The 23476-nt window shown below is 39.4% G+C and overlaps 1 protein-coding gene and 1 pseudogene across 4 annotated transcripts in view; both read left to right on the forward strand.

Moving 5' to 3' along the window:
* The window catches only part of DIAPH3 (diaphanous related formin 3), a 486464-nt gene extending 466990 nt beyond the window's left edge, over positions 1 to 19474 (forward strand). For 3 of the 4 annotated variants that reach the window (XM_064586024.1, XM_064586021.1, XM_064586022.1), the window contains one exon: positions 18128 to 19474. In XM_064586024.1, coding sequence (XP_064442094.1) covers positions 18128 to 18390 — 263 coding nt within the window. In that variant the 3' untranslated portion in view covers positions 18391 to 19474. The remainder of the gene's footprint in view (positions 1 to 18127) is intronic. The other variant, XR_010409980.1, reaches the window with a different exon arrangement.
* Positions 19475 to 23021: 3547 nt separating this feature from the next.
* LOC123840147 (U4 spliceosomal RNA) lies at positions 23022 to 23128 on the forward strand (annotated as a pseudogene).
* Positions 23129 to 23476: the final 348 nt, after the last annotated feature.

Genomic DNA, 23476 nt, shown 5'->3' on the forward strand with positions numbered 1-23476 from the left:
GTCTATACACATTTCTCTTAAATATGGTGTTCCAGTCAAAGCCTTGGAGGTATAGCCAGTGTTTCCAGTTGTGTCCTGTTATGAGGAGAACAGATTCTTATTGAATTTATGCAAATAACCAGTTACATTGCCATGTAAAAAATATTCAAGAGTTTTCAAATTCTGGATGAATCCGAGAAAAAGTAAATGTTCAGTCTTCATTTAGAAAGGTATACTTTAGGCGTGCCTAGGTGGCGCAGTCGATTAAGTGTCTGACTCTTGATTTTGGCTCAGGTCCTGATCTCAGGGTCCTGAGATTGAGCCTCAAGTTGGGCTTGCGCTCAGCACAGAGTGGGCTTGAGAGATTCTCTCTCTCCCTCCTCCTCTGCCCCTACCCCCTGTCCGTGTGCTCGCCTGCTCACGCGAGCACGCGCACTCTCTTTCTCTCTCAAATAAATAAAATCTTTTTAAAAAGGTATACTTTAATAAATTGCTGTAAGTCACAGGTCACTTAAGATTTCCTTAAATTTGAGAAAGCAAAACATTAAAGAACCAGTTTCAAACAAAATATCATAAAAAAATTATAATCATCTTCCTTAGTTCATTCAGCCCTGTGTATTAATTACTTGTTCTCCTTGACTCTGGTTTTTCTATTAGTTCTGGAAATTCTTACCCAGCTCAGTTTTTACAATCTTAAGGGTATCAGAAACCTGTACTTGTCAAAATGCTTTATATGAATCTCCTTGAAGACGATGCACTTTTGCAGGAACACTTTTGCAAAAGCATCTGAGTAAAATAATAACTCTCTGCAAATGACAAAACACTTTAAAAATTCCCATTGTTAAAAATGTGATGAGAGTTGATTATAATGAAATTGACAAGGAAATGTGGTTATTTCTGTGACACACATTTTATTTTATTTTTTTTAATGATTTTTTTTTAAAGATTTTATTTATTTATTTGAGAGAGAGAGAATGAGAGAGAGCACATGAGAGGGGGGAGGGTCAGAGGGAGAAGCAGACTCCCCGCCGAGCAGGGAGCCCGATGCGGGACTCGATCCAGGGACTCCAGGATCATGACCTGAGCCGAAGGCAGTCGCTTAACCAACTGAGCCACCCAGGCGCCCTGTGACACACATTTTAAAATGATAAGTGGAATTATGCTAGTATTGTAACAGGACATAGGAACTTAGAAGACTTAAGGAATTTAGAAGACTCAGTTTTTCTTAAGTAATCAAAGACCCAAAGATAAAGTTTAACATGAAGCACAGTGAATTTTTTTCTTAAGATACAAAGTCTTTGCTTCCAATGCAGATTACTTAAAAGGTAAAGAAACTTTCACAATCTGTTACCAAAAGCAGACCCAAAGTCCAGAAAAACTTTGTCCTTTTAACAGAGAGAAAGCCAATTGTAATTTTGTACCAGTGTACTTTTGATATTAAAACTCATCTTTTCTATTTATTAACTTATTCAAATCTTAGCCATCTTGACTACCATAAAATTCCTTCCCCAAGATTCAAATCTTCTTCAGTTTTGTCCAACTTTTTTTTACCCTTTCCCATTCTGAAATAACCAGTCTCACTTTAGGACAAAATTACTTTTTCCTTAACAAAAACACATTTCCATTTTTCAGATCTTCTTTTACTGAAAACACACATCCTACTTTTCTTACATGTGGAGATGCTTCCTTTATTATTTCTAGCAGCTTTAATTACATGTATTGGTATTTTTAACACTAAAAACTGTAATTTTTAGTGAAAATAAAGAAGTAAGCAATTGTGAACTGTCTTTTACATGAGCATTCTGTGGCTTGACAAATTAAAATAATTTTTTTAATTTGTGGAAACATATGCTTGCTTCAGTGTGGCACAAAACATGTTTACTAATATACCCAAATATCTTTAGTTCCTCTGTAAAAGGAAGCCAAAATTGGGTAAACCTACATTCAGTAATTGTTTCAGTATTTAATCTTTGGAAATAATGTCGATATTTAATGCCTATCCATCATTTAAATTAACTTAGCAAAACTTTAAGGTTTCAGGCTACCAAAAAGATTTGGGGACACTATTTAAAAAGTTGACTTAAAACCTTTTTTACCCCTCTTACATCTATTTAATTCACTGTTCTCAATAATTATGTTTAAATTACCCACAAAAATTTCATGAGATAAACTCAACTATCATCTCTTGCTCTTTCTTGCTGACAAATTTTGTAACAGAGATAACGTGACCCAATTTGACTAATAAACTCAGGTAGAATAAAGTTATACGTCTACATTAATTTTAATGTTTATAATTCTGAAGACATCTATTTTAATCAATCCAACAAATTTCAACTAGCCTCTATTTACCAGAAATTATCTCAGATCACATGAACTTAAGAAGCATTTGGGTTAGGGTGCCTGGGTAGTTCAGTTGGTTAAACATCTGTGTTCTGCTCAGGTCATGATCCCAGGGTCCTGGGATCAGGTCCCACATCGGGCTCCCTGCTCAGCGGGGAGTCTGTTTCTCCCTCTCTCTCTGCCCCTCCCCTGGCTTGTGCTCTCTCTTGCTCACTCTCTCTCTCTAATAAATAAATAAATAATATTAAATTTTAAAAAAAACATTTGGGTTAGTTTCTATTGGTTAGTTTCTATTATATTTCTGAGGGTTTTAGGAGTCCTTAATGCATATGAGTGCTTAATTCTCTTCAAGCCAATTACAGAGCTCTTTTACAGATTACTTTTAGTAACACTATCCAGAGGTAGAAAATACCACATCTCTACAGCATATATATAGAGAAACAAACATAAAGACAGACACAGAGACCATGTACCTTCCATTTATAATCATTAGTTACAAAAGATGTTGAATCCAAATTACGTTTCTGGCAGATAGAATAATTTGTGGTCACCTGGATGATGGCAAAATGCCTTTTAGATGGCAAAAGCCTTTTAATGATATTTGTGGGAAAGGTACAAGGTTTTTCATTTGCCTAAGTTTTAAAATAACCCTGTCTCTGGGCGCCTGGATGGCTCAGTTGGTTAAGCGACTGCCTTCGGCTCAGGTCATGATCCTAGAGTCCCGGGATCGAGTCCCGCATCAGGCTCCCTGCTCAGCGGGGGGTCTGCTTCTCCCTCTGACCCTCCTCCCTCTCATGCTCTCTGTCTCTCATTCTCTCTGTCTCAAATAAATAAATAAAATCTTTAAAAAAAAATAAAATAAAAAAATAACCCTGTCTCCTTTTTTTTTTTTCCTGGTAATTTCCTCCTTGAAGTTGGTATTTTATTTTTATTGAAGGATAGTTGACATACAATCTGACATTAGTTTCAGCTGTTCAGCCGTGATTTGACAACTCTATAGGTTATGCTGTGCTCATCGTAAGTTACCTACCATCTCTCACTATACAACACTATTCTAAAACCATTAACTATATATTCCCTATGCTGTGCCTTTTATCCCTGTGACCTTTTCCTTCCGTACCTGGAAGCCTGTTCCTTCCACTTCCCTTAACCCATTTTGCCCATCTCCCTACCCCATCCCCTCTGGCTACTGTTTGTTCTCTGTATTTATGGGTCTGTTAATGCTTTTTTTGTTTATTCATTCATTTGTTGTCTAGATTCTACATATTAGTAAAATCAAATTATATTTGTCTTTCTCTGACTCATTTCACTTAGCATAATACCCTCCAGGTCCATCTGTGTTGTTTCAGATGTCAAGATCTCTCTTTTCTTTTTTATGGCTGAGTAATATTCTATTACACATATAAACCACATCTTCTTTATTCTTCTATCAGTGGACACTTAAGTTACTTCCATATCTTGGCTATTGCATATAATGCTGCAATAAACATATAGGGATGCATAGATCTTTTTGAATTAGTATTTTTGTTTTCTTTGGCTAAAGACTCCTTAGTGAAATTACTGGATTGTATGGTATTTCTATTTTTTTATTTTTTGAAGAAACTCCATATTGTTTTCCACAGTGGCTATACCAATTTATATTCTCACCAACAGTGCACATCCTTGCCAATACTTGTTATTTCTTGTTTTTGGTATGAAGTGATATGTCAGTGTGGTTTTGACTTGCATTTCCCTGATAATTAGTGATGTTGAACATGTCTGTTGGCCATCTTTCGAAAAATGTCTATTCAGATCCTCTACCGATTTATTAATCAGATTATTTGGGGGTTTTTGGTGTTAAGTTCTATATATTTTGGATATTAACCTCTCATTGGATATATCATTTATAAGTATCTTCACCCATTCAGTAGGTTGCCTTACCATTTTGTTGATGGTTTCCTTTGTTGTGCAAAAGCTTTTTATTTTGGTTTAGTCCCAGTAGTTTATGTTTGCTTTGTTTCCCTTGCCTGAGGAGACATATTTAGATTAATGTTGCTAAGGCTGATGTCCAAGGGATTATTGCCCATGTTTTTTCTGGGAGTGTTATGATTTCAGTTCTCACATTTTTGGTCTTTAATTTATTCTTAGTTTATTTTTGTGTATAATGTAAGAAAGTGGTCCAGTTTCATTATTTTGCATGTAGCTGTTCAGTTTTCTCAACACCATTTACTGAAGAGACTGTCTTTTCCCCACCATATATTCTTGCCTCTTTTGTCATGGATTAATTTACCATATATGCATGGGTTTATTTCTGGGCTTTCTATTCTGTTCCATTGATCTATGTGCCTATTTCTGTGCCAGTGTCATACTATCTTGTTGTAGTATATCTTGAAATCTAGGACTGTGATACCTCCAGCTTTGTTCTTCTTAAGATTGCTTTGACTATATGGGGTCTTTGGTGGAACTATACAAGTTTTACCATGATTTGCTCTAGTTCTGTGAAAAATGCTATTGGCATTTTGATAGGGATTACAATGAATATGTAGATTGCTTTAGGAAATATGGACATCTTAACCATAATTGTTCCGATCCATGAGCATGGTAGGTCTTCCCATTTGTGTCATCTTCAATTGCTTGCTTTCTTTTTTTTTTTTTTTTTTAAGATATATTTATTTATTTTAGAGAGAGAGTGTGTGCATGAGCAGGGACAGAGTGTGGTGGGGGAAGAGCAGACTCCTCGCTGAGCGGGGAGCCCAATGCAGGTTTCAATATCAGGACCCTGAGATCATGACCTAAGCTGAAACCAAGAGCCAGATGCTTAACTGACTGAGCCACCCAGGCACTCCATCTTCAATTTCTTTCATCAGTGTTCTATAGTATTCAGAGTATAGGTCTCTCACCTCCTTGGTTAAGTTTATTCATATGTATTTTATTTTTGGTGCAATTTTAAGTGGAATTGTTTTCTTAATTTCTCTTTTGCTATTTTATTATTAGTGTATACAAACAATAGATTTCTGTATATTAAGTTTGTATTCTGCAATTTTACTGGATTTATCCTAATAGTTTTTGGTTGGAGTCTTTGGAGTTTTCTCTGTATAGTATCATATCATCTACAAATAGAAACAAATTTACTTTTTCCTTACCAGTTTGGATCCTTTTATTTCTTTTTCTTGTCTGATTGCTGTGGCTAGGACTTTTATTTCCACCAATAAAAGTAGTGAGAGTAGACATCCTATCTTATTCCTGATCTTAGAAGAAAAGCTCTGTTTCTCACCATTGAGTATGATGTTAGCTGTGTATTTGTCATATGTTGTCTTTATTATTTTAAGGTATGTTTACTCTAAGCCCACTTTGTTGAAAGTTTATATCATGAACAGATGTTGAATGTTGTTAAAGGCTTTTTCTGCAATATTTATTCTTTTTCTAATTCCTTAGGTGCAAGGTTAGATAGTTTATTTGAGCTTTTTCTTATTTCTTGAGGTAGGCCTGTATATATTTCCCTCCTAGAACCGTTTTTGCTGTGTCTTAAAGATTTTGAAGCATTGTGTTTTCATTTTTATTGGTCTCCATGTATTTTTATTTTCTCTTTGACTTCTTCATTGACTCTTAGGTTGTTTAGTAGTATATTGTTTAGCCTGCCATTTTTGCCCAGTTATTTTTTTGTCCTTCTAATTGATTACTAGTTTCATACCATTGTGGTTGGAAAAGATGCTTAATAGGATTTCAATCTTCTTGAATTTATTGAGACTTGTTTTGTGACCTGTGATCTATCCTGGAGAATGTTCCATGTGCACTGATTTTCTCCCTGGATGATCTATCCATTGATGTAAGTGGGGTGTTAAAGTCTCCTAGTATTATTATGCCACTGTCAATCTCTCCCTTTATGTCTGTTAATATTTGCTTTATATATTTAGATGCTCCAATATTGGATGCATAGATAGTTAAGCAATTGTTATAACCTCTTGTTGGATGGATCTCTTTGTCATTATGTAAATCCTTTTTTTTTTTTTTTTTTGGTCTCATTGCAGTCTTTGTTTTAAAGTCTATTTTTTCTGATGTAAGTATTACTACCCTAGCATTTTTTCCCCCACTGCATCCATTTGCATGAAATATCTTTTTCCATCACCTCACTTTGTCTAAATATGTCTTCAGGACTGAAGTGAGTCTTTTGTAGACCGTTCATAAATGGATCTTGGTATTTTCCACTCCACCATGCTATGTATTTTTATTGGAACACTTAGACCATTTACAAGTAATTTGGTAGGTATATACTTATTGCCATTTTGTTATTTTCTGGTTGTTTTGTACTTCTCTTTTTTTCTTACTCTCTTTCCTTGTGATTGATGACTTTCTATAATATTATGCTTGGATTCCTTTTTATTTTTTTGTGTCTCTATTACAGGTTTTTGGTTTGTGGTTACCGTAAGGTTCATATATAACATCCTAAGTGTATAGCAGTCTACATTAAGTTGATGGTCACTTAAGTTTGAACACATTCTATAATAATTTCATTTTTACTTCCTGCCTCCATGTTTTATGTGTATGTTGTCATGTTTTACGTCTTTATTCTGCAAGTTCCTTTTACTAGTTGTTTACATATGATTGGTTTTATTGCCTTTCTCTTTGAATCTTTATGCTAGCTTTGTAAGTAACTGCTTCACTACCTTTTCTGTATATTTGCTTTTACTCATGAAATTTTTTTCCTTTCATAATTTTCTTCTAATTATGACCTTTGGTTTCATAGTTAAAGAAGTCCTTTTAACATTTTTTGTAAGGCGACTTTTGTGTTGATTACCTCCTTTAACATTTTTCTGGGAAACTCTCTTCTCCATTGTGAATGATAACTTTGCCACACAGATATTCTTGGATATAGGTTTTTTCCTTTCAGCACTTGGTATATATTATGCCACTCCCTTCTGGCCTGCAAAACTTCTGCTAAAAAATCAGCTGATAGTTTTATGGGGTTTCCTTATACATAACTAGTTACTTCTCTCTTGCTTTTTTGAAAATTCTCAATCTTTAAGCTTTGGCATTTTAATTTTGTGTTGTAGTATGGACCTCCTTGGGTTCATCTTGTTTGGAACTCTGATTCCTGAACATGGATGTCTGTTTCCTTCCCTATGCTAGGGAACTTTTCAGCTATTACTTCTTCAAATAATTTTCTGCCCCTTTTTCTCTTCACCTCCCAGAACCCCTCTGTAGTATAGCATTTGTTTACTTGATCTTGTCCAAGAGATTCCTTAACCTATCCTTTTTTTAAATCATCATTTTTGAAAATGTTTTGTTTTTGCTGTTCAGCTTGGGTGCTTTCCATTACCCTGTCATAAGGATTGCTGTTCTTCCACATCCTCCAATCCATTGTTGATTCCTTCATTTGTATTCTTTATTTCATTTATTGTATGCTTCATCTCTGGTTCTTTTTTATGAATTCCACCACTTTGTTGAAGTTTTCTCTGAATTCATTCCTCTTTTCTCAAGTCTGGTGAGCATCTTTATGATTATCCTTTGAATTTTTAATCAGGTAGATTGCTTATTTTCATTTTATTTACATTTTCTTATATCTTGTCTTGGCCTTTTGTTTGGAGCATATGCCTGTCTCCTCATTTTGCTTGACTCTCTGTGTTTATTTCTATGAATTAGGCAGAACAGCTACTTCTAAACTTGAAGAAATGATCTTGGGTGTGGTCATCTGTCTGGTAACTTTGGTCGGCTGGAGCTTGGGCTGTCATGGGCTGTGGTTCCCAGGGCCCTCTGTGCTAGGACTGCCCTGGTGGGATAACCATAACTGAAGTGCCATCTCGGGGCCCTCTCCACAGAGGGTGCCCTGGCAGGACAGCTGAAGCTGAAGTGGGTGCAAACTGGGGTGTCCCAGGGCCCTCCATGCAGCATGCACCCTGGTAGGGTGGGTAAAGTTGAGGCATGTGAGGGCCAAGGTGCGCATTCTTCCCAGGTGGCAGCTGGAGCCCAGGAGTGCACGTGATGTGGTTTTGGAATATAAGTGAGGTTCGGTGGGGTGAGGTCCAGAGCCGACAACCAAGAAAGAATTCTTGAGACGTCTTTGGTGCAAAATGGTGATTTATTAAAGCACAGGGACAGGACCCGTGGGCAGAAAGAGCTGCACTGTGGTCTTGAGGAGTGGTGATTATATACCCCACAGTTGGGGGAAGTAAGGAAAAGGGAGATTTCAAAAGAACTGTCATATGCTAAAGAGGACTGACCTACAAGATACCAGAGGTCTTGCCATTGGCAAGTTAAGGTGGTTTACCCTTCTAGCAAGATATTAGCATTAAGATGGTTGGGAGATTCCTGGAAGGATGTCACACAGGTCCTGCCCAGGAGTGGGGGGTGGGGGGAGGTTGCAGGGTGTTGCGGCTTGTGCTTTGTCCTCAGCCAGCCTTCTCCTCCCTCATCACTCAGGCCAGGACTTCCCAAGGTGCTCTATGCTGAAGGTGCCCAGGCAAATTGCCTGGAATCAGAGAATGGGCCTAGAATGTTTCAGGATGTTTTGTACCGTGTCATCTTGGCAAGAGGGCTGAAGCTGTGGTGAGCACTGATTAGGGGTTTTCCCAGTATGTGCCATATTGGGTTGCCTTGGTGCGATGGCTGGGGCTAGTGTGGGCTGTAGGACCCAGGGTTCACTGAGGTGGTAGGCCGGCTAGGGTGCCTGAACCCTGCTCCTGTCCACACTATCAAGGTGGAGGGGAAATGAAAATTGTACTGCTTCACAGCCCATTTGTCCTAGAGAGCTCCCCTGCTGTTTGGCTAAGTTCTAGGGTTAGATCCTTTATATTCTAGTTGCTCTTTTAAACCATGCCATCTGGGGCTGGTATGGGCTAGGTGCCCAGGGCTCCCTAAGGTGGGCAGTCTGGTTAGTGAGCCTGGACCCTGCTCTCCTCTGCACTATCAAGGTGGAGGAGGAGGAACATAACCAGTGGCACTTGCCAGCCCCTCTGACCTGGAGACAGTTCCAGCAGCTCCACTGCCATGTGGCAGGGCTCTAGGGCTGGGTCCTTTATATTCTAGTTGCCATTTTAAACTGTGGTTTGTTTGTTTGTTTGTTTTCCTGTGCCCCAGAGCAGATGAACCTGCACAGGTCCCTTTGTCTCCATCCCTCTCTCTCATTCTCTATCTGGGCTGTTTGGTTGTGCAGAAGCTGTTCAGTCAGCCCTCAGTTCTTCAGGATAAATTGTTCTATGAAGAGGTGTAGATTCGGGTGTGCTCACGGAGGAGGTGAGTTCAGGGTCTTCCTACATCCACCATCTGTAGACTTTCTTATTCCTGAAGTCGGTAGTTGAAAGAGATGACCTAGGTAAGAATTCCTGGAGGGATCAAGTAGAACATTTACATCTCAAAGGCACAGGGAAAGAATGCAAGTTCCTCTGTGCCTGACAAAAGTGCCTGACTTTTGTTTCCTAGGGCCAAAATTTTTACAAGATTTACAAGCATTTCAAGATAAATAGAGGAGGTCTGGGGATTGGTAGAAAGAATAGGTGGGCTTTAAATTTTTTCTGGAGCTATTTCTCTGGTTTTGTAAAGATTCATAAGGTAAGGACAGTTGCTTTTAATTCCTCAAGGAGTTGGGTTGCAACTTAAATGACATCGTAGGCTGATCCACTCATAAATCCTTTTATGAAGGTGCTAGAAAGTTTTTCTTGCCTTCTGGTTCCATAGTTCCATTTTAGCTAAGGGGAGAAGGCCTTAAAAATATTCCCATCAGACTCCAATTATCAGCCTCTGACCAAAGAGCTACTTTATTCAAGTTGATGTTAAGAATTTGCACAGTACCTTTCAGTACACTTCTTTTTCCAGTGGCCTAGTTGATTACAAATGAAACATTGACCCTTGGGCCATATTCTAATGGTGGATGCCTAGAGGGTGTGATATAGGCAGGTAAGGGTTATCTCTGGTGCGTGACCTTGGATCTATTGTAGCTGTAAGGTCACTCACAAACACTTTTGTTTGTGGTTGTGTTCCAAAGACCTTACACAGTGTTCAGCTATGGATGCAAGTTCAGACATACTGGTGATCTCCCATTCTATGTTCTGCCTTTTTTCAATCCACTCAGGAGATAATGCATTAACTACTCGGGCAGTAAGAGCAGGTTGGGTGATGTTTATTGTATGGAACCTGGAATGCTGTAGGAAGATATATCTTTTGTGTGTTTGAATAACAAACCAATCCCTGCAGGCAGGGAAAATCCTAGGAGTGGCTTGTAAAAGATTAGTTGCTATTTTATGAGCTTTTATTGGCCCATGAGGGGACCATGTTGAAAATCAAGTATCTCAAAAATCATCCTGGATGTTTTGCCATTTTGCTTCCCACATCCATTCTTGGGCTTCACCAGGTCCCACCATCATTTGTAAAAGCTGATAAGGCCCCCAAAATGACTAAATTCTTCAAAACACTCTTGGGGATCGTCCCTTTAGGAAATTTCCATAATTGTGGTCCTTATTTCAATTTTTGATCAAGGAGTGATTGATACCTGAGAAGGATCACCCACAACTTTTGGTGGTTTTATTGTAAAGGTAACTGTTTAATGGTCTCTTCAGAGTTGAAAGGCAGTTCAGACAGAGTCAGAATGTGAGTACTCAGGTAACAGAAGGTAGAGGAGAACAGTAGGAGTCCTATCAGTTTTATCATCCTTTGTTTTAGGTACCTCTTGTGTCTTTAATTTTTCATGAGCCTTTTGTTACAAATTTTTTAATGGAACAATTTGGGAATCTTGAAGCCTTTCAGAAGGCACCCCATTCTGTTTAATTCAGGAACTCTTGCTTTTGAGTGCACTTTTTAAATGAACAGTCTTGGTTGCCTTTAGTAAGATTTTGCCATTTTTTAGATACTTCTACATTCTGTAACCTTAGTCCTTAGACATGAAATAAACAGGTATGCTGGAAGGTGGTACACTCAACTTTTTGGAATTTAAGGGTCTCATTTTTAAATTTTTTTTTTTTAAAGCTAAGCCTTTGGATTTCTTGGAGTCAAACTAATACTTAAAAGAGATGTGCCTTTTGGTTTGGGGGTTCTGTGGTGTTTGCCATATACCTCACTGCACAGAAATTGAGGTTGGCCGGTGACCTAGGGTCAATCTGACCTGTCCCGTGACCAACTTATCCTAACAAGGGTTAGGTAGCAAGAACTATAACAAGCTTTTAAATGCTAGACCTTTGCCTGCCAACTTCGCAGCTGCTTCACAGATTCCTATAGCAATAGCCTTTATGTACACAAAACAAGACAGACAAACCTGTGCACCTTAATATACCAGCAATAACCAGAAGATGTTGCTGCAGCCTGGACAAGAAAAGGCCCTGTGTGGCCCACTACCAGTTCCCACCAAGGAACCTTGGACTGGGGGAAGTACTAAAGCAGCAGACCTCAACAAATGGGGACTGGGGGCTCCACGTAACTGGGGAACTGCTGTTCCCATGTGGATTTGGGGACAGAATCAACGGTCAGGGGTTTCCACCAATTATACAAGAATTGTGGCCCAAACTACTAGCTGTTCCCAATGTTGAACTGACTAGAAAGCCAATTAGATTAGAAGCTCAATGCAAGAGCTGAAGTCAGAACCAAGAGGAATTTACAGCCCTCAGAAATGGCAAGGAAAAACTCAAAAACATTCATGGGTACCACTTCTGTGTTTCTGGTTGTTGCCAAAGCTCCCAAAAGTTCACTTTAGATCCCACTGCTGCCACCAAATCTATTAGAAAACAAAATTCGACAGTAAATGTGAAGATCAAGCTGGCTTTATTCAGAAATCTATGGATCAGGCAGCATCCCATCTAGCACACAGTAAGGAGCTTCAAGGAGCTGTAAGAAATGGAAGACTTTTATAGGCTGAAAGGGAGTGAGATGAGGAAAGGGTGTATTTCAGGCAAGGTCACCATCCTTTGAAAGGAGACCAAAAGGGTCTATTGGGCAGATTACCTCACCATGCTGGCCAGGTAATTCCAGATTGATTGGTAACCTTTAGTTACATTCCTGGGTGAGGCTGAAACTGCAGTTATGTTAGGTATAAAGTCTTGGCTTGGTGACATGGGGCCCAGCACAAGTGACTCCATTATCTACATGTTTCTTTAACAAGTGTCAATTATCTCCTTTATTCAGAGATATCCTTTATCATTCTCTTTGTCTTTTTTGAATTGGGGGAGTAATTGTTTTGTTGTTTTGTTTTTACGTAATGGGTTTCAGGAAGAGTCTCTTGGCACTCCCAAAAGATTCTGACTGTATACAAAATGCCCTTTTGCTCTTTTTGTCATTTTTACACATTTTCAATACAAAAGGTAAAATGAACAGCAAAATGAAACTAAGGGAAGACAATTATTTATAGCATCAGTAAATCAACAGTAAGGAAAACCACAGGGAGATCGGCTGCTGGCGGCTGCACGAACTTCAGTTATTGCATAGATTAAAAACATATATTTGTCACACACTTTACTATCCTGTACACCCAGTAGTGCTTTAAAAATTATATTTATGGGTTATTTTTTTTTCTCACACCAAAGTAAAGCCATTTCTGGGGTGAAACAAACAGCTACTTAGTAGGTCAAAGTAATAGTTAAGAGCAAAAGGTAAAGAATGGGGAAGAGGGACCAAACTTCTGGAAGACTGACCAGAGGCAGTCAATTTAGGACACCAGAGTTTTGTGTTCTTCCTCCTGTCAAAGCTGCCACAGGCTCACCAGTGACCACAAAAGGCAGGAGCTCAATTTTATATTTCATCTGAGAGTTGGCACTTCCAAGGAGCCAGTGCCCATTAGAACCACAATGTGATGGGAGATCAATACTGACTTAAAGGGAATCATACCTCTTTCTAAACCATAACTGAGATTTCCTGCGGCTGAGAGAGTTTTCCCCAAGGGCCATCAGCCAGGGCCTCAGCCTAAGAAGTATAACAATGGTTGGCTGAAAGAGTTCCTCAGTTGGAGGCCCAGTCGCATATATTTATGTTTACTCTCTTGTCAGCAACTTTCCTAGTTTCCCATGTCTTTTGTGTTACTCGGGGTAAACAAGGGAAAAATTAGCTCAGGATGGTGGGTGTTTTTTGTTTTGGGTTTGTTTTGTTTAGCTTTGTCATCCACATCTATAGTCTGCCAAAGGTCATGTGGGATCCAGCCCTAAGTCTAGTTTAAGGCTTTTATTCTCATGTTTAAGTCCAGGGGGTTCTCTGTATTTAAGAGCCATTCAACTTTTCATTCAGTTTTAGGGAGGAAAAAAAAGAAGCCATGGTGGGACTCCAGAATCAATTCTTAGAATGAGAATCATATGAGGAATTAAATTGAAATAGGGTTTTTTGGGGGTTTTGTGTTTTGGGGGTTTTTTTGTCTTAAAGGAAAATAGCGTGTATTCTCACGGTTTATTTCCACAGAAACGTAGAAACAAGATGTGTGGATTAGATTCCCTTACTGACCCACTACTAAGAATAGCAGCTGGTCCTTGCCATCTGTACCATAATCACAATGGCCCTGGGTATTGGCCGTAGTCCTAGATATATCATACTTCCCTTCACAGACATCAATTGTGACATCTTGTAAAGCCCTAGATTTGATTCATAAAATAATAGCACAAGCCTCCTTACTTTGGAGAGTTAAGCAACCATTCTGCTTTGTCTTAATATTTTTAGTTTCCATTTAAAAATGTATACTGATAGGGATTTGAATTGACAGGATATAGAAATCTTTTTTTTTGATACCCCAGCCTTATCTTTCATAGAAAGAGTACAAGTGTGTCATCTTGTATTTGGAACCGTCTAATTTGGGAAAAGGCAATGAGCCCACTGGCTTCAAATTACGATTTATTTTATGCCTCTGAGCACCTATAGAATGTTCTCTCCAATTTAAAGCATTGTGCCATTCCCTGATGTTTGAAGTGAACCATTTAGAAACCAAGTATATATTTTTGTGTGGAATTTGTATCTGTAGTTCAGCCCACATGAAGCCACCAATAGCCAACGTTTAAAATAATAGTAATGGCAAAAGTCACCTGGCTTCGAACCAACATTATAATAAAAGTGAACATGCACCTGGGAGCTTCCTTCTACCTGTAAACATTGTGGCTAGTGGCAGTGGGATAGGAGACTCCATCTCAACTTTATCAGCTTTGCAATTTCAGATGCGATATCCTCGGTTCCACAGTTTGGGACTCCCATGACTGGGAACAAAGCAAAGAGAAAGAAACTGCAATAGTCTCCCACCTGGAGACTACTGAGGTGCGGAGAGATAAATGTGAGGGCTGGAGTGAAGAGTTGTTATCTAAGAGCTTGAAGCTCAGTCTTAAAGAAGTCCTGGTGCACTTTCTTTTTTATTTCTTTGGTGGTTTCAGGAATGGCCACTTTCCATTTTGTGTCATCTTATCCGTCGCTTCTTATAAAAGATTCTCCACCTGAAACCACAGAGGAGTTAAATGCTAGCTTGGTTTTTCTCTTCTCTGTGGGTGTGCTATAGGAACAAAATAATATTTGGAGTTTCCTTAAAAAAAAAAGGCGGTAGAAATGCTCTTGCCTGCTTTGACCCACCCAGTGGTAGCCACCTAAGCCTCCAAAGAAGTTCAAAGAGCAAACGGTTAAAGAAAAGCCCAGGCTCTGCTAGGCATTTCATCCTTGGACCTGGCATCGGTTGAGTAAAGGAGGACTAAAATATCCAAGTGGATATACAGTACTTGCTGTTAGCAACACACAGTTTATTAGTGACCTTGACAAGAGCTGTTTCAGAAGAGTAAAGGGTCAAAAGCATGATTGGAGTGGGTTCAAGAGAAATACAGGAAGAGAGGAACCGAGAGAGTAAGAATGGGCAATTCTTCTGAGATGTTTTGCTGTAAAGGCAGTTGACAATTGAGGGAGTAAATGGAGGATGTGGAGTCAAATACATATTTTCTCTAAAGACTGGGGTTATCACAACTTACTTGGATGCTGAGGGGAGTGATCACATGAAAAAGGAAACCTTTCCTATAGAGAAAGGACACAGCTGTCAGAGGGATGTCCTTGAATAGACAAATGACAGTAGTACATGGTGCTCACGGTTAAGGCTCCTCAGAGGGGAGCACAGAAGACCCTAAGGAGGGAAGGAGTCTATATGCAGTAAGTAGATAGATATTGGGGGCAGGTGGAAGCTTATGGGAGTTCTGATTGGTTCTCTGAATGAGTTAAAATGATAGCGAAGGAGAACACATTGGACATTTGGTAAGAAAGGAGGAGGTGTGAAATATTTGTCTCGAAGAATGGAAGAATGAATGGACGAGGGGACTGCAGTAGTAGTAAAGGTCGTACTTGAAATTCATTGTCACAATTTCAGTAAGACCCAGAAAGAGAAGGAGCACATGTAGGACCTTGGATGTGCTGTACTGGGGTAGTTTACATGGGTCTGCGATCTGCTTTACAAAGTTATTGAGAGAATTAAATGTGACAGAAAGCATTTTGAGGTATAAGTACAGGATATGATTATTATGAAACTTAGCTTTGAATTACTTAGCACTTTTCCTTGGCAAAAAGCTTTTCAAATTTGTTTAAGACAGCCTTAGTATCTCTAGAGACAGCATTTGGCTTCTGCCACTGATTTACTCAGTAACTAAGTCTAACCAAATGACTTAACCTCCTTTTGCTTTTACCTCTCCATCTATAAAATGAGGGTGGTAATGTTTAAAGTGCAACAAATGCTTTATAACTAAAGGTGCTGTATAAATGCAAGCTGTTAATAAAATGATATTTCAGACCTTACCGGTACAGTCACCAGAAAGTCAGAAGGGTCAGCCTTGGGTGGTAGATGCATCCCTTAAGAAGCTTTTATAGAGGGGTGCCTGGGTGGCTCAGTTAAGTGTCTGCCTTCGGCTCAGGTCATGATCTCCAGGTCCTGGGATTGAGCCCTGCATTGGGCTCCTTGCTCTGCAGGGAGTCTGCATCTCTCTCTCTCAAATAAAATCTTTAAAAAAAAAAACTTTCCTAGAAGGGGAAATCAAGTATCTTGAAGCTGGTGTCACCCACATCATTTGCATTAATTCTCACAACTGCTCTTTGATGTTGATTATTAGAACCTGCGACACACAAGCTTAACTTATTAAAGCCAAGCAGAAGTGTGGATTTCAGTCTTCAAAATCCCACCCTTTTCTTTCATTTTGCCACATAGGGAATTGGGCTTGATCCATTTTATAGCCAGAGAAGGTATGCAGTACTTTGTGTTTATTATACGCCCATATTTTAGCCAACTTACTGTCTTCTTTGCCGTCACAACTGGAGCTAGAGTTGCCCAGCAGCAGAATACCAGCGACTTCATTGGCGATGTCATCATGATGGAGTCGTTTACAAGAAATCAAACGACAAGAAAAGATAGGAATGTCTGGGAGAAAAGAGCAATAAGCTGACCAAAGATTTCCACTTAGCTACAAATGCAGTTCTCAGACATTCTGGGGGTGGGAGGGTGGATACCATAAAAAAAAAAATAATTTGTGCAGTCATGGGAACTGCAGGAATACTATGACCTCTGTCCTCTTTACTGCAAACACAATATGTACATTATAAATTATAAATCAGTGCTGTTAGATTTTGATTTCTGAGTAACAATTGCCCACCTGATAGAAGAGGTGATAAGAAAACTATTTATTTTCTTCCAACAGCTAAAAAGGTGATCATACTTCTAAAATTTGTTGAGATTGTCCAAGAAAGTGTGTAAAATACTCATCCATCACTGGAAGCCCCTGGTCAGGAAATGACAGTGCAGTAAATATCTTCAGCAGCCACCTTTTAATGTACACGCTGTTTTCAGTTGGAATTTTCAGCACTCACATAAAACACACTGTCATGAGTGACTGCTTGTGCTCGAGAGTCATTACTATTGGGATAATGGAACATCTCTCAGCGATTAACCAAAAAACTTTAAATGTCATGGCAAGTTTGTTGAGCTATTTTCAAGCCCCGTTCAAGGTTACATGAATATTGAGGGTGTCTGTTTTTTAAGTTTGAGGTCTAATAACGCATAAGGTTGTGCGATAAGCCAGTTAATTGAAAGAAAATCTAGCGTTCCCTGCAAAAGTCAATCATCTCAAGCCATTGGTCATTAGCTATTGTGACTTTCACCTTCTAGCCTTCCATGCCAGACTCAGTGTCACTTACCAATAAAAGAATATATGTGTGCATATGGATACATGTCTATGAATGTGTGTGTATATGTGACAGATTAGGACATAATTTTGATTTGCTAAGAAGGTTTAATTTGCCAAATGCTGTATTTCTTTTGAAGGAAATCATTGAGGTTTTTAAAGACCTAGTAGAAACTTTCCTTTTTGTTTTGTTTTGGTTTTAGAAAAAAAAATATATTATTCCAACTAATGCATATCTTGGGTCCTAGAGTATGCAGAGGATTTCCTTAGTGCATATTGAGCACCGCTTTGCCCTAGGGCCATTTTAGGCACTGACGTTAAAGTGGTATTTAGAACTGCACTCCCTGCTGTCAGGGAGCTTACATCCTAGTAAAGAGACAGACAGTGGACAAGTAAACAGGTAGATGACGTGTCTGGTGGCTAGGAGTTCTATGAAGAAGGGTAAATGTGTGATGGAAAGGGGCGGTGCTCTTTCTGCTGGATGGTCCTAGAAGGCCTCTCTGCTTAGTAGAGCATTTGAGCAGAGACCAGAAGGAAATCAGCATGCATGCTAAGGAAAGGGTTGTCTATTTATATTTTAGTTTATTCTTAAACTATGTGTATTTATTTCCAATCTACCCTTCTCTGAATATTTTAATTTATCTAAGAGGAGTTGAGAATAATTATTTTAAATTAATGTTTCGTAATGTGCACAGTCCTTGCTTATCACAGTGATAAATTTTCTGTTTCTCTCTTCCTTACTGTAGAAAATCAGAAAGTGCAGTTGACAGAAGGGTCACGTTCACACTACAATATCAATTGCAACTCAACGAGGACTCCAGTCGCCAAGGAGCTTAATTATAATCTAGACACTCATACATCTACGGGTAGGATCAAGGCAGTTGAGAAGAAGGAAGCCTGTAATGTAGAAAGCAACAGAAAAAAGGAAATGGAACTTCTTGGCTCTGTTTCTAAAAACGAATCTGTTCCCGAAGTTGAAGCCCTGCTGGCAAGATTACGAGCTTTATAAATTAAACTGGTAAAAAATGATTAAGCCAAACATAAAGCCATGCTCCAAGCTATACCACTTGAAAAAAAAATTGCTTTTTATATAGGTGACTTTATATAGTTTAAATTATGATATATGTTAGAAAAATAAAGCTAAATAACATGATTGTAGTGCTTTTTCTATGTACTTGAGGTCTTGGCTTATTCAAGATTGTAATGGGTTTTAATGCTTTTCTTGTCTCCTGGTATTCATGTGTTCTATATTTGGTGGTTAAATTATACATAATGCTTTAGAAAACAGGTAGGTGGCCATGTGTTCAGCAATGTGTCCTGAAGAAAATACCATTTTTCTAAGTCACTAATTTTTACCGTCCTGTTTTCAGCATTAGTGAACATCAAGTCATCATTGTCAACTCTTGATCTGTATCCATACATATTCCATGCATGTTGTTTATATGGGCCCAGGTTTCTCCTTCGCTCGGATCTTCGTGCTATCAGTGTAGCATCAAGAACATAAAATTGAATATGAGAGAGCTGTGAGGAAATGCACGTAAGCTCATTGTTATCTTTGTTGACTTCGTGTTCATTAGACCCTGTAGGAGACTATAAGACCGTTGAGCACATTTCCAAAAATGATGTACTAGGAATGTGTGCATTCTTTCTTTGTAAAACGCACCTGCTTTTGTATCAAGTGGATGGATACGGTATTACAGTGCTGCCGAAACTCTCAACCGAGAGAGCGTTTTTCCCTTGGTAATTGTGACTCTGGGATCGAATTGCCATTTTGAAACTTCCCAAGTAATGGGGTTTTTTTTTTTTCTGTGAACAAACCTGAAATTGCAGTTTCTTTGATCTGACCATAAGTTTAACAAAGATCTAAAGTGTGTCAAGGAAGGTTTTCCTATGCAATTGTTGCAATTTTACCTCATTTGGGGCATCACATTAACTCAATCCTATATTAAAGAAAATGCTACTTGCACTAAGTGAAAAAAAAAATGGGGGATTTTTTTGTAGTTAGCATATTCTGTAGATAAGCTGTAACTAGACTGCGCTCTGCTGTCTATCTAAGCATCTATTTTGCTTTATTATGTGAAGTAAATGCTCTTTTACCTTCAGTTAAAAAGCAGTTATGTGGAACCAGTCTGGCGAGGTCCACTGCTTTTTATTTCCTTGTTTAAGTTGCCACCTCCTTTCAGCTCCAAGTTAATAAAGTTAATTAATTAGAACTATGAACCAGGCCCTGTTTATAGACATTGGGGAATGATGCTATCCACAGCCTGTGTAGGAAGAAATTGTTCTCCTATGTATTGCTGAAATAGGAATTGCAACTGGATGGCAAAGTGCATATTTTCCTGAGAACAAATCTTCAAAATCAAGAAAGGTGAAGGACATTGACACACTTTAGCAGACAGGACCCTAACGGCAAGAAAAGAAGCTGAATAAAAGAATACTGACTGTCGGTTCTTCATGTGATTCTGTAAAGACGGGGGCTTTTCAGAAACAAAACAAATTCAACCAGATAGTTTGGACATACCAGGTGGCAGGTAAACACTCTGGAAACATGGGGCCAGGGAGGAGCAGCCTGGCAAGTAAGGGGAGGTGACGACGCAGACCCCCAGGGGCAGAGACATGCAGGCAAGGCCTTAGCCGGAGCCATCAGGCCCCAGAGCATCTGTCTGCGGGAGCCGAAGGACAGCCATCTAGCGGGATGAATGGGAGTCCAAAGCTAGCAGAGCACCCCCTGGGGCTGGACTCCTGCAGGTCAGCAGCCCACTCCCTCCCCGTCGCTGACAGGAGTCTGAGCAGGCCTGAATAGAGGGCCTTGTTTTAGATTTCCTCTCCACAGCTAGAGTTCACAGCGCTAAGGGCCAACCAAGAAACAGATCAGTTTCTGCAGCAGATATTTCACTGATAAATGCGCCTTCAACAATGGGCGGGAGGGTAGGATTAGGGTTTTATGAAAAATTCTTAATATTCCTTTAGCCAACTATAGCTGGAAATTATAGTGATGACCTTTAATTTGAGGGCAGACATTGAGATACAATTTCATGTTTCTGGGCAAACAATCTATTCATTTGAATCACCAGGTAAACTTGAAGCCAAAACACAGCTCAGGACCCTTGATAAAGATGTTCCATCCATGCCAGTGACAAACCCCAAATAGGTTCTCACTCCCTCTCTGGTCAGTGTAGAGAATTTGGCAAAAACACACAGACAACTAAGTGATCACTGAGTTGTCCAAAAGCAAAGACCTGCTGCTAATAAGTTTTCCCAAATATCTGAAGGGATTTAAAAATAAGGAAATGATCTAATCATACAGCACATCCTATCTCCCCCACCCCCCCATTATCCTCAGGGGATACATTCAAAGACAACCCCCCAGGGGATGCCTAAAATTGCAGATAGTACCAAACCCTATATATATTATGCTTTTTCCTATACAAAGTTTATAAATTAAGCACAGTAAGAGATTAATAGCAATAACTAATAGAACAATTATAACAATATACTATAATAAAAGTTATATGAATGTAGCCTCCGTCAAAATATCTTAATGTAGGGGTGCCTGGGTGGCTCGGTCGGTTGCGTGTCCAACTCTTGATTTTGTCTCAGGGTCATGGGATCGAGCTCCATGTCAGGCTCCATGCTCAGCACAGAGTCTGCTTGAGTTTCTCTCCCTCTGCCCCTCCCCCCACTCACCTTCCCTCCCTCTCTCTCAAATCTTTTTCTTTTTTTTTTTTTTAAAGATTTAATTTATTTATTTGAGAGAGAGAGAATGAGAGACAGAGAGCATGAGAGGGAGGACGGTCAGAGGGAGAAGCAGACTCCCCGCCGAGCAGGGAGCCCGATGCGGGACTCGATCCCGGGATCCCAGGATCATGACCCGAGCCGAAGGCAGTCACCCAACCAACTGAGCCACCCAGGCGCCCCTCAAATAAATCTTTAAAAAAAGAAAATCAGTGTACTATACTCACCCTTCTTTTTGTGACATAAGATGATAAAATGCCTCCATGATGATTTGAAGTGAGGGGAATGACACAGACCTAGTGTTATGCTACTATTCACCTCTGACATTACGTCAGAAGGAAGATCCTCTGCTTCCAGACTATAGTTGAACCACAGATAACTGAAACCATGGAAAGTTAAACCAGACATGGAGGCAGGGAGGGTACTACCCTATATGCATGTATGTCCTTTAACATTTAAATATTTAAACAAAATATATCAAAGTTTATATGAAGAAGTAGACATTTCAGTAATTTATACCAAAACTTTCTGAGTTTCCTAGTTAAAAACTAAATCATTTAGGCTATAATTTATATCTATGCTATATTTCATCTTATTAAACTCTCTTATGGGTAAGCACAGGTGGGCTGGGAGTATATTTCATGGTTACTTGTGTGCCAACCATTTGTACTGACTATGTAACTTTTCAGAAGTGACAGCTCCTAAAAAATAAACCGCTAATTTGATTGAAACTCAAAAAGTGGCATTCATATTTTCTTCATATTATTAAAATTTTTTAAATCCAGAAATTGTAAACTGGCAGCGTAACAATACTCAGTTTTGTCTAGTCATTAAAATTAGTTATGACGTGTCCTTGCCAGGCAAGAGTGTTCTTAAAATATGTCCTGGGGCCAAACCGTGAAGCCATTTTGCTCTAAGAGCTATGCTTTAGCAAAAACACAGGAAGTTGCCAAAGAGCCACAAAACTGGATGGCATTTCAAAACTGAATCCAAATCTCCCCATAAAATGAAAATAATGTGACCTAAACCATAAAAGTTCATTATTCCTAAACACACCTTTGCCTTTTACAATGGGTATAAGGAGAGTAGATCTTGGGATTTGGAAAGATGGCAGAGTAGGAGGGTCTTGAACTCATCTCCTCCCACAAATACATCAAGGCTGCGAATACATGGAGTGCAATTCACTCAGAACAACCTGAGCCTAGCAGAACAGCTATTCCACAGCTAAAGACAAAAAGCCATGTTGAGAAGGGTAGATGAGGCAGAGACACAGTTGTGAACAAAATCCCCAGCACAGCGACCCACAAACAGGGGTGGTAGCACAGGCAGGAGGTCCTCCCTGAGGAGCAGAGGGATCAAGCCCCATGTCCAGACACACACACCCTACCTCCCTATGGGGATCTGCACTAGGAGGATGAGCCCTCAATTTCCGGCTTTGAAAATCAGCAGGACCTAACTCTGGACAGCCTGAGGGCGATACGAAATGGAAAGTCTGTTCTTAAAGGCTCAGGGAACTCTATCACTCACTCCAACAGTGAACCAGAGACAGCAATTTGAAAAACGCCTGGGTTATACCTGAAAGAAATTTTAGGTCATGTGCACCCTTCCAGAGCAGCTCCTGCCTCAGGGAAGTGGAAAGCCAGCCCCACCAACCAGCATACTCAATAGCTGCATCCAGGCCTCTCAGCCAGCCACACTGAGGGCTACCCTTGTCCAACAGTGTGCCCACAGCAGTCACAGCCGGCCATTGCCACCAGCTGGGCTGAGGGTCAGCCACACCCACCAGTGCACCTGTGGCAGTCATAGCCCAATCATGACAGGACAGAAAATGTCTGTGAATGACACATTAGACCAGATAGACTTCACAGTTATATACAAAACATTTCATTCAAAAACCACAGAATAAGCTTTGCGCAGTGGCAGTATCGTAGCCAATGAGGTTTATCCGAGGCGCGATTATTGCTAATTGAAAACTTTTCCCAAAAACCACAGAATATACATTCTTTTCAGGGCAACATGAAACACTGTCCATGATAGATCACATGTTAGGCCACAAAACCAGTCTGAAAAAAATTAAGATTGAAATCACATCAAATATCTTTTCTGACCACAACATATGAAACTACAGATTCATTACAAGAAAAACAGAAAAAACAAATATGTGAAGGCTAAACAACATGCTACTAAACAACCAGTAGGTCAACCAAGAAATCAAAGAGGAAATTAAAAAAACACATGGAGAGAAATGAAAATGGAAACAGTGTCTAAAATCTTTGAGATGCAGCAAAAGCAGTCCTAGGAGGGAGGTTAATAGTGATACAGATCTACTTCAAGAAGCAAGAAAAATTTCAAGCACTCCA

The sequence above is a fragment of the Mirounga angustirostris genome, unplaced genomic scaffold (genome assembly GCF_029215605.1).
Source record: "Mirounga angustirostris isolate CCGP_5_RB_7025 unplaced genomic scaffold, mMirAng1.0.hap1 SCAF_3, whole genome shotgun sequence".
NCBI classification, from domain to species: Eukaryota; Metazoa; Chordata; class Mammalia; order Carnivora; family Phocidae; genus Mirounga; species Mirounga angustirostris.